This window comes from Dermacentor variabilis, chromosome 8 (assembly GCF_050947875.1).
Source record: "Dermacentor variabilis isolate Ectoservices chromosome 8, ASM5094787v1, whole genome shotgun sequence".
NCBI lineage: Eukaryota > Metazoa > Arthropoda > Arachnida > Ixodida > Ixodidae > Dermacentor > Dermacentor variabilis.
In genome coordinates this window covers 24,982,662-24,998,187 of record NC_134575.1, presented here as the reverse complement: position 1 = coordinate 24,998,187, position 15,526 = coordinate 24,982,662, and the positions used below count along the sequence as shown (strand labels likewise).

Here is a 15,526-nt window from a genome sequence, read left to right as displayed (position 1 = left end):
TTGTACACCTATGGTCTCAAGAAATGCGATAAAATAAGTAGGACACGTTATCATGAGTAACTGCGTCAAGCAGATGCCAAAGCAAATTTAATTAGAGCTTCAACAAGATTACTTTCATTAGCTTTTTCTTCAGGTCCAGCTCAATGTGCAGACAACTTTAAAACAATGCATTTGAGACGTCTTAACCAGCCTTTTCCACATTCCAGCAGTCATTTCACATGCGCAAAACTTGATTTAGAAACATTTTATTTCCACTGTGTTTACATGCTGTCCACTCTACCCTTAGCCATTGTGACATGCACAAAGTTAAGCTGTTTCTCAGATTTCTTGCTGTGATGCGAACCAGTACCTGTCATGTTAAAAGACACGAGGTCTTGAGAAGGGAATGTGAATAAACTTGTCTTTTTTCCTTTGCATACAGAAGCTGCTCTAAATTTTGCACAGTGAAGCAGACACCTCAGCAGTAAACCACAACTCAACATAAATAGCGGCACAGGAAACTAGACGGCCATCATCGGACGTGTTGATGCTGGGGAACCTGAGCCACTGTGAATACAATGGTGTGACAGGCGAAGGTTAACTTAGAATAAAGCGCTCAGTGGCAAAGCAATCAATCTGCAGTTCTTTTGGTGGCGCTTCAGAGCTTATAACTGCATGGGCTAGTTGGTGATGTTTACGCGCGAAGAGCAGCATAGTTCCTAAGTGCAAGGTACAGTGCTAATGCATTCACCAAGCCATTTACTACGTGTCAGCACTGCATTCATTTCCTCGCTGCCCAAAAGAAAGTGGCCCGAGGAAATACGTTGTGGGGTGCACACGAACCCTTCCGTAACCAACAGCCCATGACCAGCTCTTGTGACAGTCACCTCTGCTTAAGCTCAACACTTATGAAAGTGACCGCTTTCTTCATTTTTGATTTGCCCCCGTGAAACCATGCACTTACTCATATTTCTGAAGACCGTATGCCATGATCCAGTACAGCAGGGAAAGGTCCAATACTCATGTGCAGGTTGTGCTTGATAAAGTACCGTAAGACTTCTTTGAAAAACAAGGCCGCACAGCGGGAACTGCCGGACATGACTGAAACTCGTGGCACGAGCTTTACCAATAAGCATTGCCGCTCATGCTCTGGCATGACCAACTGCACCGTACTTTCAGGGAACGAAGTTTACAGAGAACAGATGCAATGAGAAGCTTGTTCTCTCTAGGTTTTTTCACACAGACTGAAATAGAGAGGTGCAATACAGTGCATGTGCACATGTAAACTGCACCTACCTATATCAAGCTGCGCACCAGGGCCGTAAAGCCATCCTGCTTTTCTATTTCAACATTCTCGTAGCACCAACCGTCTGCAAACTGTGCATTCCCTGCGGATCTTCACAACCTGCTCACAGTTCACATATGGCATACAGTTTACACAGACCACAAACAAAGGACAGCACTCGCCCTGCGCTCTCGTCATTTGTCCATCGTCTGTGTGCACTGTACGCCGTGCGCAAACGTGTCAAAGCAAAGTAGCCTGCCAAGGCGTGCTTACGAAGCACTTCTCTACTCGGTCCCCCACTCTCAGCGCACTAGGCAACCACACTAGCCACACAGCGACGCACCACCAAACGACGACCCCCGTTCTGTCCGCCTGTCGCCCCGGGTCCTTGGCAAAGCGAGCCCCTCCTCACGAGCTGTTGGCCGGTGGGGTCTCTTCCGTCGGCGTCACCGGCGCCGCAGGGGAGGCAGCGGCGGGGCTCGCCCCAGGCATGCCCTTGCTCTTCGCGATGGAGCGGGTCATGCGCTCGAGCTGGGCGGCCGCGTCGTTGTGCATGAGCGACTTGTCGGCCGCCGCCCGGATGGGCGTGCTGCCGGGCCCAGTCTTGCGGTTCAGCAGGCTGTTGAAGAAGTTCTGCAGCACTCCCTCGTTGCCTCCCTTGGCGCCGTCGGCCTGGCTCAGCTTGGCGAACTCGGTGTCCTTCTTGCCCGGCGTGGGCAGGGCGCCGTGCGAGCCCGGAAGCCGGCGTTCGGCCGACTTCTGGACGCCGACGGGCGTCCGCGCCCCCGCGGGCCCCGCCGCAGCGTCGGAGGTCGCCCGGCCGGTCGACGGCTGCGCCTGCTGGTTGAGCAGCGCCAGCTGGCGCGCCAGGAACGCCTGGTCGCCCTCGGCGAGCACCTCCGGCTCGCGCTGCAGCGGCTTGCGCGTCGTCATGGGCCGCGTGATCACCTCCGAGTAGGGGTCGTCCGGGGACGCGGACGTGATGTTCTCGTACAGGATGGCGATCTTCTTGTCGTTGTCCCAGCCGCACGGTATGAACACGCCGTCCTTCTCGACCACCAGCGCGGGCGTCTTGAAGGGGAAGCCGTAGATGCGGTGCACCAGGTACTTGTAGAGGAGGTCGCAATTCTTGTCCTCCTTCACCGACGTGTAGAAGAGGGCGGCGCCGTAGCGCAGGCAGAACTTGCGCACCGCCTGCTGGATGAAGTCGAAGTGCTCGTCCTTGAAGTCGTAGTTCTTCTCCAGGGTGCTCATGTAGTCCGTCTTGGTAATCGCCACGATGATGTCCAGGCCGAGGTTGTTGCTGAGCGTGTCCTCGCCCAGCAGCGGCAGCACGGCGGCGGCCGCTCCCGAGGACGCGTCTCCGTCCTCGCCTCCGCCGACTGTCACCGAGGTCCTGCGCAGCGGCGAACTCACGCCTTCGATCTCGTCGCCCGGTTCGATGTAGTCCTGGAAGCGCCGCAGGACGCGCAGTTTGTTCCTCTCCACGGTGCTCGGCGGGAGGCGGAGCCTGGACAAGTGCTCCTCGAGCACGGTCGCCCAGTTCTGGAGCGATTCGAGAAGCGACCACGGCGTCGTCATGGACGCCGTCAGCAGCACGGTCGTGTTCTCGAGCGTCTCCTCGGTGAGGACGAACTTGAGCAGGTTGCGGTGCCAGGGATCGCCGTCCAGCACCCACACCCCGAGTCGCGTCTGGTCCTCGCGGTACTCGTCGCGTACGTACAGGTAGTGGTACTCGAGACCCGACCCCTTCTTGGGGTCGTCGTTTCCCTGTATCTTGGCGATCAGGGTCGTCTTGCCGGACTCGTTGTCCCCCATAACGAGCAGGAGCTTGTGCGACGGCAGCTTGTTGGGCAGGCTCGCCTGCACCTGCTGCAGGATGGAAGACCAGATATTTTGGCTCTCGTCATCCTCCTTGGCGGTGCCGCCGTCCGCCTGGTTCTGGGGTGTCGCGCTCGTTCCGGCGTTGGTGACCATGGTGACGGTTGTCCGGCCGCTCGGACCGTCGAACCGTCAAGGGGTCCGGTTGAAAATGCTGTCAGCTGCTGCTCCGTTCTGCGACGAAAGCACGGGACGGACGACACCGCTACAGCGCAGCAAATCAATGGCTGGCCTGGCTGTGTCACCCGTGTCGAAGCCAGAAAGAAGTCGACAAAAGCATGATGACGCACAGCGGCACAGCTCCGTACAAAAAAAAACAATAAACTTTCTTTTACTCTTCCGCATTAGATACAGCTATTTCTATACATTGTAGACTAATTGGAATGTTATATATCACTTTCAAGTATTGTGTTAAATTACTAGAGTTTATTCAGCATAAACAAACACAAGAACAAAACCAAAACTTCACGACATTTAGATATCCTAGATTCCTTGGTTATACACATCCAGCTTACACATCAACCGTCAGTCAAAATAAATCAGGAGCTAACAGATTATCATGTTATCTACATTTAACTTAAAATAAACATTAATGCTCAAATAATATATTTTACGCTTTCATTAGCTTACCTTTTTATTTCATAGGTGGCAGAACAATTTGTAAGTTCTTAATTACAAACCAATAAGGGTATGGATTGACGACTTGTATTTGCTGGAGGGTGGTGGCACTAGTGATACAAGAAAGCCTATGGACGAAACCAAAACGTGACAAAATGGCAAAAGCCAGATTTTCTGTGGCACAGCAGTTGCGGCGGTAACGGCGTCGTCAGTGTTGCTCGGTGCCGCCAGGGTATCGTCGCTGCCTGTCACGTCGCCGCTTACTGTGGAAGCGTGCATGTGCATGTGTTATCGTGACTCGAGGCGTTCGATCCACCTAATCGGGGAGGCATGCCCAGCGCAAGAGAACTCTCTCTTGTTCTCCCACGAGCCGATCATATGTTTGTGGAGCATCGCCGGTGCTGATATCGAGCCCCCGAGCCAGGTCAAGCGCACCCGGTCAGCCACAGTTGGAATTCGCCGCCGCACTGTTAACCACAGACACTTGCCACGATGAACGTGCGGATGTTCAACGTTATCCTCCTCGGCTTCGCCTTCATGTTCATCTTCACCGCATTCCAGACGGGCGGCCTAATACAGGTAAATTCACACTGTAGTATACATCTCCGTCGATTGTTCCGCCTCTGTATGAATGAATTTGCCGCCCCTTCGCGACACATCCGAGCCCGCGCATCTGTAGCTAGGTGTTGTGGTGTTGTTATTGTCCATCGCTTCATGGGCTGACAGATGACAGCTGCACGAGGGTTTTCCAGTGACAACGTTTACGCAACCCATGCAGTGCTTTATAATTAAGCGAGCTCGGATCGCGAGTGAGCCGCAAGCTTGGTCACTCGAGTAATTGGATGTGCCTTCACAGTACGGCACGCACATCTCAAGAAGTCGCGCACCTCGCATACCTAGCTGTTGCGTTAGAAGAACGCGTCGAACGAGTTTTGTCACGTGCCACATATAACCTGCCCTGAAGTCTTGCCGCATTCTTGCACGCACTGTGTACTTGGGGCCCCGTTGAGGGGGTTTCGGTTTCGGCGAAAGATACACTGGGCGGTTTGTTTTTGGTGTGTTTCTTTTCCACAGGTGGCGGCGCGCTTTGTTTGATGCGATAAAGTAGCAGATTTCTCGAAATGAGGATGTGATGAGCGCTGTTGCTTGTGGTCAGCAGTAGTATGTACTAATACACTTAATTTGCAAGCGAAACTGCGGGGTCAGCACGGGTTCTGGGTACCGCATCCGGGAAATGAATTCAGTTTCGTACAGTGAGCGAACTCGATCGCCACGTATAATGTTTAAAACTTGGTCTGATCCAAGGTGATTTATTTTTGCTACGCAGTTTGTGCATTCTCACCTGGGCACTGTAATTAGCGCCGAGGTTGTACAAAATTAAGTCACAGTAAATGAGAAAACTTCATTTGCGCACGCGCAGCATTTTTTTTTTTTTTTTGCAATGCGTTATCTAAGCTCTCCTGAAATTGTTATTTTATGACGTTGCTTTATGGATGTGATTAACATGTATATATGTGCTCTTCATGAGCACCGTTATTTCCCTGGGAATATTTTCCGCTCTGTGCCTGGCGCTCATTTATTCGAGTGTGATATCATCCTCGCGTACAAATGTCCGTATAACATAAGCGCGCTAAAGAAACGGCGGTTTACTTAAGAGGAATGTTATACCTGCGTACAAATAATTCAGTTCCTGTTGATCACCCGAATGGAAGATACATCTTTAATTCCTCCATTACACTCATTCAGCGAAGTTCGAGGTGTGAAAAGCACTGTTTAATTCTGCCAGGTAAGGGATGCGAGTGGCGCAATCGGTAACGCACCTGCGGTTTTGTGAACAGCTTTTTATCGAGCTCACAATAGCGAAATTGCTGCACCTGCCCATGCGTGCTTTCGCTCTGAGACCGCGCGTATTGACCGCCAACTGTACAGGCGCCCAAATCTTTAACTGGCGTGCGCGAGCGGCGACTTTTCCATGCGTCAGCGCCGTATGACGGGGCGAGGCTGGAAACGGCTTAGCAGACGATGGGCCCAGCTGAGCGCGCTTTGTCCGCATGCGCTTAGCCTCAGACTCTTTCCAGCCTCGCCCCGTCATACGGCGCTGACGCACGGAAAAGTCGCCGCTCGCGCACGCCAGTTAAAGATTTGGGCGCCTGTACGTGCTATGTTTATGGAGTTTCCGCTGCGCCTCAATGGGACACAATAAAGGGGAGTGAACGTGTTAAAGGGACACTAAAGCGAAACAACAAATCAGTATAGACTAATAAAGCATTGTTTCAGAACACTGCAAGCAGTCATTTCAAAATAATAGTTTGAGTATTAGACGAGAAAATGAAGGTCGAAATATCAGTATTTGAATTTCGCGCCTCAACCCCCGACGCCGGCACGTCAGTGTGACGTCAGGGATTCCAAAGTATGTTTTCGCTTTTGGGCCGCGTTGGCTGAGTAAAGATTCCCGAAACTTGCCATGTTGAATATCCGGTTCCTTTAGAACACAGTGTAGTCAGTCTGTACCGCTATATAATTAAGTAGGCCCTATAAGATGTCATCAAGATCCATGACGTCACAGCGACCAGTTGCGGGAACTTCAAGGTGGCGTCGCCCCCCGTCTTTCGTTCTCGTGCTTCTTCTGGCTTACCAAGCGTCTTGTCGTGGTAAGAGTGGTGTTTTTGGTGTAGTAGAGAGGCAACCTACTGATCCAGAAGAAATCATTTTTCTCTTTAGTGTCCCTTTAAGCAAGATTGACAGCAAGCTGCTTTCATTAAAAGCAGACGGTTTCGTCTGCTCGAAAACTGCCATTGTATCCGTTAATTTGCGCGCGGCTTAAAATGGCTCACCCCCAACGTTCCCGCTTCAGCATCGTTTTAAAGAAACGCCAATGTCAACCACCCGATCTGAACCGACCGCGACCCGGCCCGAACCGACACGTCCGGTACAACCGACCTCTTCCCGGCCGATGCGACCAGACCCTTCCGAACCACCCGAACCGACTCAGCCGATCCGACCCGACTGATTGGCTTTAAACGGTACTAAATATATATAATACTTTAGCCAAAACACGTATTGAATAATAAACAGTTTGAGAGATCACGCACTGTTCTTAAATTGATTATCGGTAAGCAATAAAAAAGGTTATCGCATTTCGTTCAAAAGTAAGCAGTGACATCAGTCTGCCTACTTTCAAACCCTGAAATCAGCCTATCGTCATCGGTTGCTCTGTATGGGCGCGGAATTTAAATAAAAGATATTTGCGTGCCTTATAATCAGATCCAGGTTTCGGCACGTAAAACTCTTAAACTATTATATGTGTGTATGCTTATTTCAAAATACTGCAAACCAGAAATGTTTTAGTCAGTGCAGAAGCAGTGACAAAATACAAAACACTGATTGGTATAACGACAGAAGAGGGTTGCATACCGAAACCTAAACAAGAAAAGTATGTCACCCACAGAAATGACACTCAGTTTATGCAAATAAAAAAAAGACATCGTTCGACAAAAATATATTCGTATGGAGAGAGAATTCCAATATTCATACTGTTCATATACAAGTGCTGAATTTAAAAGTTGTTTGTTTTGGCAAATGAGCCTGACGAGTTCGCTTTTAAATAAGTGGCTTCACACCATCGACAGTCTTAGCTTATTTTTACCCAGCAATGATTTGTAAAAAACTAAAGCTCACGAAATTTATCATTTCTTTTTTTTTTTCTAGCGTAAAACTCGCATGCCAATGCACAAGCACATGCACACCAACCCCCCCCCCCCCCCCCCCCCACACACACACACACCAAGTCCTTATAGCATAAAATGATTTTCAATTTCTGTTGCCTTCCTTGTTGCATTTAATACACTTTCTGTTCAATTTCACTTTAATGTCATGCATGTTTTTTGCGAAAGAAAATGAACGCAAGCATTTGCTGTAACAGCTAACCCAACTTGGTACGACTGACCTTGTTAAATTGTCATTTTTATTTTATTAATAAACCTTCGACACAATTTCTCCACTATTCAGGCAAAAATAAACGTGTTAACTTGTTGTGCCATGTAATAATTTTATCCAGTGAAAATATAAGTTACGCGAATAGATACCATTGCTATGAAGTGTCGTGGAAAGCTCTGGAGCCCCCCCCTCCCCCTCCCTGCTTATTAAAGAAAGAAAGAGTACTAGTTCAGAGGACCACTGTGTCGGTGCGTGTACACCTTGCAGTATTTTATAGGCAGTAAAGTTGTTTTCCGCCGTGCAGCAGCTGAGTACCTCGTCTCAACGTAGTGCATTCATATAACCTTGGAGCTCCCCGTAGCAGATGGCGGAAAGAGCGTCACGTGGCAATCTGTGATCGTAAAAAAAGTAAAGCCAAGGCTTCTCGGAAGTAAGCATTCGGCATGGCGGTAGGAAAACAATAGGAGGGAGCGTCAAGTGACAATTTTGAAGCCCAGTCACAAAAATCACCGCCCAAGCACTCCGTGCAGATGGATAACCAGCGAAGCTGACGCGTGCGGCCCGGGTGTTGATCGCTGGCTTAATCCCGACGATTCTTTAAATGACGGCTTGGTATGCTGCCGGATCCTCGGTACGCAGTTGCTGCTTGCGCTCGGCTGCACGAGCCTGTTCTTGTGCCCGCGGGCTGCAGCACAGGAACGACGTAGACGAGCTCGTTCCCTGTTCTGCTCGCGGCGTTGCTGATCGAAAGCTGCCTGCTCCTCAGGAGTACGTTTCACGCGTGGCCTACCCAATTCTGAGCCGGAGAGAAACTGCTGGGCGCGCCGCGCTCGACTGCGACGGAGAGAAAAGACGTCACTACTGGCGCAGCCAATCGCGCGCCTTTCATTTGTTTTCGCGCATGCGCATGGAGTTGCGCTGGAGGAGTTTTCGGCGTACAGGTGACAGACGGACGGACGAATCGGCTAGCCATATAGACAGTCTTATTGGCGAGGAGGAACGTAGCCTCGAACCACTAGTACGTGCGGATCGCCGTTTCTTTCAGCGGCAGCTTAGAACGGTAGCGGCATATTGTGAATTTGTGCGTGCGATTTTAGCGTGTCTGTCTGTGATTGCTGCGATGTCAGGAGGCTCAAGGTCGATGGGCCATCACCTGTGCTGTACTGCCTGCACAAATAACTTTCGTAAGCGAATCAGAACTGCATCTTCAGCCGCGACGACTCCGTTGACTCCGCCGCTGCGATTGCAGACAAGCGTCCCCTATGGATTGCTAGCATAAACAGAGAGCATTTGACGCTGTCAACTTCGTCGCGTGTATTTTGAGATCTTACTTCCAATGAGCGCATCGCAACGAACGCGGCACCGATGGTCGCATTGGGATATGAACGAAGTGCGCGTTTTTCTTCGTGAACGCAAATTAAAGTTATTACGTTCAAATGTGTTTCGAGATTATCGGGCTCGGCAACAAACGTCCTGGTAGATGTTGACCGGGGACGTATTGTAAAAGCAGCACGTGCCGACGAAGAAAAATGAATGGTGCGTACTTTTTTCGTTCTGCAACCAAAGCCATGCCTACCGGGTTCCGGCCAGCCCTAGTCCACATGGGATCTCCCGTGCTTCCGAATCTCACCGGCAAGCTGTGTGGCCGATGACGCGCATCGCGTGCTGTGTTTCAGAATGTGTAAAGTTGTGGCTGCAGAGAGTAGTTCGTTTTTTTAGCTCTACAGAGTCGGCGAGGTGCCCTTGCACATTGTTGCGACTCGGGGTTCGAAGACGTGCCATGTACTTTGCTCGTGGAGGAGTAAGCGAACGTGGGGCTAGGCCCGATATCCAGGACGTTTTACAAAACACGTTTACATATTTACAAGAAAGTTAAAAGTAGTACAGAAAAAGTTCACGATGAAGCTGTAGCAGCCCATCACTCGCACCGTCCGTTGCTCCTTTTATGCCCCGTGTGGTCATTGTCCAGTCACTTCCCCCAGTCCGGCGTCGGGAGACCGATGACATCAGGTCCCACCAATCCGGAGGTCTGTTGCCCTTTCCCTCCCAAGGGATCTTTGTCGGAAACGCACGCACATCGCTGGGCACAAGCAGGGAAAAGGGGGAACGTACGCTGACTCCGATCGTGCACCGACTCCGCCCCCGGCGTGGACCTGCCAATTTTGGCTGCCGAAAAGTAATGGCCGTATCCTTGCTAATTGCTCGAACCTCTCCTGACCGAGGTACTCCTGTGGTGGCCATAAATCATCCGTTTTGAGAACCATTCTGACGAGACCGTCGGCCCGCTCCCCATAATCGCGTTAGCCGTGACCGGGCGTTGTCGCGGGGTGAACGGCCGATCACAACAGGCACCACTTGAGACAAAAGATTGCGCGTATTCTTCGGCGCGTCGCGCCGGAATTGATCGTAGGACATGTTCGCGTTCACTATCAGGTCATTTTATCGAGCACGAATTCATGTTAACGACCCTTCGCAATGTCGAGTTATTTTATGCTTACTTGTTTTGTGAAGCTCAATGCCCGCGTGCCAGGTAAGCAACGTTTAGAAAATCGCACCGGGAAAAATTTTAGGAGCACGAACGCACGTGCTTCCTTGGAGCTTCTCAAGTTATCCGGACTGGGATATACGCTGGTGCATGGCACACGGAGACACCTGAGAATGAGAGTTCAAGGCTAGACATTCAGTAATAACACATTGCATGCATTTTACGTATTGACGATGTTACGACTTGACTCGCCTCCTATTTCGCCTCCTTGAAGTGGGTATGCAAATAACGTTTCGCTGCTGAGCCCGAAGGTGCGGGATCAGATCCCGGCCGCAGCGACCGCATTTCAATGGGAGCAAAACGAAAAGAAGAAACGCGCGTGTATCGTGCATTGAGTGCACTTTAAAGAACCCCAGGTGGTCTAATTTAATCCGGAGTCCCCCACTTCACTGTAAAATAATTTCCACCCTTGAAATTGGAAAATGGTGTAAATTTTGGTGTAAATTGTGTAAATGGTGTAAACTGACACCCTTAGGGAGTCGGGTATATAAATCACACCCTTAGGGTGTGAGTTGTAGACACATTTACACCCCTTTTCACTTTTAGGGTGTAAATTATTTTGCATGCAGTGTAAGGCGTGCCTCATAATCAAATGGTGGTTCTTGAACCTAAAAAGGCCAGAATTTAATTTTTTAATAATGTTTCCTGCGGTCTTACTGTATATACGTAACTGGTGGCGAGCTATCTCTCCGTAATGGTGTCAACGGCGCTGCGCTCTTCAGACGTCATCGCTGCTGTATAGAATGCGCGGAAACGATCGAGGACCTCCTTCAGGAGATATAGAGGCACGTGTGACACATATTGCGCGATCGATAACGCATCCTGAATGCGCACTATCGCTTTCTTTTGGGTACGTCCATTACCGAGATAGTCGGGGTCGGTAGAAGAAGAAAAAAAGAATGAGGCGGTGCTCGGTGTTGATAAGTCGTGTTTCCTCCGCATGCGATCGCTTCAAACCGGTGTACAGCGTGGTATGTTAACAGAAGCGTGCCTTGCTTTAATTTTTTTTTTCTGTCTAAGTGGCAGTCGACGAGCGTTAGAAAAAGTAGTATTGACACGAGATTTTAGTATTTTCATTTGTTTGCGTTGTTTGGGGGGTCCTCCACTCGAAGCCGCAGAAAGAATACTACGAGTTTCAGAGCGGACCGAACAGTTCACTATCATAGCTTCATAGCCAAGAACCGTGGCTTCAGCATTGTTTCCCGACAGGCGTATGCAGCGTGACGTCACTGCGCGGAAGGCGGTCACGTGTGAGCAGGACATCGAGACCTATTTTTTTCCCACTCCGTCACCGCGAGCTTGGTCGGTCGTTGTGACATAATCATTTCGTAATGTTTGCGTGACGACGCCAGGGTTTTGACTGACTGCGTGCTCTGCTCATTTCGTCAGCAAATCAGTTTCTCGTTACTCGGGCACCGCGATTTAATTTGCGACAAACTTGTGACGTCACGCCTTCGCTCAGTCCTTTTGTTCGTGTACGTGTGTGTGTGTGTATAGTAAAAAAAATACTGATGTATTTTCAAAGCTGTGGAAACTTGGAGCAGACATTTCTCGCACGTAGCGATGACATTGACCAAATAAGAAAGGTATGGGAAACGCTTAAAAGATGTTTTAATTTGATGCTGAAGTTGATATCGAAATGCGAGGACCTGGAGCCACGACAATATCGTGACGTTGTGGCACAGTGAAATTTCCTAACGTGATGTTGCAATAAGGTAGGTGGATGATGTCGCACGTAAAAGAATAAACAAGAGTGCGGCGCGTGGGCGGAAACCATAGTTATGTCGCATGAACGGAGTGATTGTGTCGTGACGCGTCCACTTCCTGACTATACTTAGCCGAAACTGGTTCGCAGAAACGAGTGCTGCCGACTCCCGTTTATTTAGCATCGGCTTATTCCATCTTTCGCTTAATTCGAACGAACTTGAACGTTCCGGTGAGAAACTATACGTGCACTATAAAGCGTGTCACTTCGACCAATTTGACCTCCCCCCCCCCCACTACTGGCGCCTCCTCACGTGCGCAGCTGTTACTAAAAATCCTGTAAAAAAAATTGGAGGACGCTTAAGCTTCGCCTTCAAGAGTGGAACGCGACAGCGTTCCCGTCGACCTGACAAGGGGTGTAAGACAATGGGCTACGGCGCAGCGACTACGCGCCCCGCATCGGACGCGGTGAGCGTCGAGCAACGCAGCGTTCGGCGCGACAACGAAATGTGCGCCTGAGCAAGCGACGCACGCCTGAGCCTTAGAAACAGCTCGTTTCTAATGCAACGCCGCGTTCACTAGAGGCGCTTTTGTACCGCTTTGAAGCATCGAACTCGTGGCTCAGTGGTAACGTCTCCGTCTCACACTCCGGAGACCCTGGTTCGATTCCCACCCAGCCCATCTTGGAAGTTGCTTTTTATTTATGAAGTGCCTGCCTTGATTTATCGCTCACGGCCAACGCCGCGGACGCCGACGCCGACACCGACGCCGACGCCGACGACACCGGCTTTTCTACGACACGAGCTCCTTAACGCTATCGCGTTAATACAAGAAATTCAGCAGACGTCGCCGCTGAACAGGCTATGACAGCGACGGTAGCAACTTGTTCAGCAGCGTTGATGACATTTCGCACTTTGGCCTGCGAGGTGTCTGTTCCGAGGGTGTTGTCCGACGACAGTGTTGAGATGTGAGGGCTGTATTGCCGACAGCGACACATATATAGTTATTGCGTTGATGTATTGAAGCAGTAAAAGATTTAATCTAGTCGTGGCGCCGTTTGTTAATTTGACCTTACGTATAATACGACCACAACTTGCTGTCCGCTTTGGGTCGAATTAACGCGAGTAGACTATATGCTACGGTAAGTTTTCTATACAGGTTCCTTTGACGCTTGCTGCATATTTAAATTTTCTGACCCGCCGCGGTGGCTCAAGATGGTGTTGCGCTGCCAAACGCGAGGTCGCGGTGTGAAGTCTCGTCTTACGGCGGCCCCGTTTCAGCGGGGGCGAAATGTAAGAACGCGCCCGTGTATACCACGCATTGAGTGCACGTTAAATGGACCTCAGATGGTCGAAAATAAGGCGGAGTCCCCCACCGTACGGCGTGCGCCTCATAATCAAATCGTGTTTTTCATTTTTTTTTTGGCACGTAAAACCCCAGAATTCAGTTAAATTCCTTAATTTTCTGGGATTTAGAGCGCCTTTCTGGAATTTATAAGACGCAGAAAAAAATTTTAGAAGATTAAGACATGTCGAAGGACGCTGCTACATTGGTGCTATTCCGGAAAACGTCGCCAAGTGCCGACCACTTTCGAGCCAATAAGGGAGATCGTTAATACATAGCTGCCCCGTGAGCCAATCGGAACTGACCAGCTGATGACGAATATGACAATACGGCGGAAACTCAGCGTCCACGTCAGTGTGCGCGCACCTCTAAGGCGTGCTTTGATTAGTCCTTGCCGTCCACCGTCCGTACTTTATAGCGCAACGTTTCTGCGATGCAATAACTCGCGCGATATGTTGAACTATGCGAGACTTCACATACGTGCGCAAGCGGGCACGCCGGGCTTCCGCAGCGTTTTACACGCTTGCACTGCGGGGGGGGGGGGTGCGAGAAGTCTCCCCCCCCCTTCCCCCTCAAGCGTATGCCATGCAATTAACCCGTTTATGTGCCCGCGCCATCTCGGCCGTTGGAGGTTGTTGGAAAGGCGTCCGATCGCGGCGTCACGCACGTCGCGCGAGCGATGCCGTAGTCGGGGTCGGGAATTCCCGTGCCCGCTGCTCTCCGCGCGTGTGGCGCGAAAGACGCGTTATCTGTGTCACGGCTCCCGTCCCCGTGCCCCGACGAACGCGGACGAACGTTTCTTTTTTTTTCTCTTTTTTTTTTGCGCGTGGTTGTACTTACGTGCATATCTATGTGTATACAGATCCACGTGCGATATAAATACATGCACGCCGAGCGCTTGCGTATCCATCGGCATGCGTATACCCGTGCCCGATAACAACAAACCCCGCCCCCTTTCCCGCGGAAAGCACGTATACTCCCCATAGCTGCCGTCGTTGTGTCGTGTAGGCATACAGGCGCATCGATCGACCTGGATGACAAACGACTCTGGGATGGCTGCGCGCGCTTCACTATTGGGCCGCCTATTATGGTGACAACCGCATTACCGCTCTTCGTATTCTCTTTTTTTTGGTCACGCTATATATGCGCGGTGGAATCGTTCCGCTGTCACAGTTGTGTTTTTCCGCGCGCGCGCGATAGATTAACGTGCGCTGCCTTTCTTTGCTTGCAAACAGGCTTCCCAGAAGACTTCCGGTTAAGCCCTCCGGAACGACACAAGTTACAGTAGCCTATAAATTTGCAGTGCCCTCCAGCTGGCATCAGTTTTGCTGTAAAGTTGGAATAATCGATAATAATCGCTTCGAATAATCGATTGTTCAATGCAATAAAAAAAAAAGCCCATACATGAGCTCGACGCATGGCGCACTTTCTTTATATCTGAACACATGAAGGATATGCGCCTACAATATGCGACAAAATACTTCCGTTTTCTTGGCTAGCTTGACTGTCAGGAATGCATGACCGGAAGTTTTCCGGCCTCGTGAATGCACTGCTGCCACAGCGTGGACAAAAAAAGGGTCTATTCACTCCGGTTCCGCGCGCGCAAGTTTGAGGCGTCCTCTCGAAGGCGGGTTGGCGTGGAGCGACAAAAACCACGTGAGAGCGCTTTTAAAACAATTCACACCCTTAAAAGTGAACAGGGGTGTAAATCGATCTATAACCTGCACCTTACACCCTTATTGTGTGTAAGGGTGTAGGTTAAGACTAAGCTCTCTTAAAACGGTTGCTCCCTTTGGGGTGTATATTTGTCCCACAACGATAATCGTCATCTGCCTTGCTTACGTTTCCTTTCTCGAAATATTCGGCGCTCGCTACTTTCCTGTCGAGAATGCTGCGTCACGCTGATAACGCGCATGCCGTTCGTGACTGGGAAGTACCGGGCTCGCCGAGTTAAAGAAAGGAAACGCGGGCAAGACGGATGACGATTATCGTTGTGGGACAAGATAAGCCCCAAAGGGTGTAAATTTTTCTAAGAGTGTATTTGCCACACAACGATAATCGTCATCTGTCTTGTCCGCATTTCCTTTTTTCAACGCTACGAGCCCGGTACTTCCAAGTCACGAACGGCATGTGAGTTAACAGCACGACCGAGCGTTCTCGACAGGAAAGTTGGGAGGAATTCTGGGATAAAGCCCAGAATTTAACTTTTTTTCTTTTAATGCATTCGCGTCAGG

At 50.3% G+C, this 15,526-nt stretch overlaps 2 protein-coding genes across 4 annotated transcripts in view; one reads left to right on the top strand and one right to left on the bottom strand.

The window, feature by feature from the left end:
• Nucleotides 1–229: 229 nt before the first annotated feature.
• Dlic (dynein light intermediate chain) lies at nucleotides 230–3,399 on the bottom strand. The gene has a single exon (XM_075701454.1). It carries the CDS (start codon nucleotides 3,239–3,241, stop codon nucleotides 1,673–1,675), a length of 1,569 nt encoding a protein of 522 aa, XP_075557569.1. The 5' UTR covers nucleotides 3,242–3,399; the 3' UTR covers nucleotides 230–1,672.
• Nucleotides 3,400–3,898: 499 nt separating this feature from the next.
• Nucleotides 3,899–15,526, top strand: part of LOC142589836 (UNC93-like protein MFSD11) — a 45,989-nt gene continuing 34,361 nt past the window's right edge. For 2 of the 3 annotated variants that reach the window (XM_075701452.1, XM_075701453.1), the window contains exon 1: nucleotides 3,900–4,342. In XM_075701452.1, the coding sequence (XP_075557567.1) occupies nucleotides 4,256–4,342 (87 nt within the window). In that variant the 5' untranslated portion in view covers nucleotides 3,900–4,255. Of the gene's footprint in view, nucleotides 4,343–15,526 lie in introns of all 3 variants that reach the window. The other variant, XM_075701451.1, reaches the window with a different exon arrangement.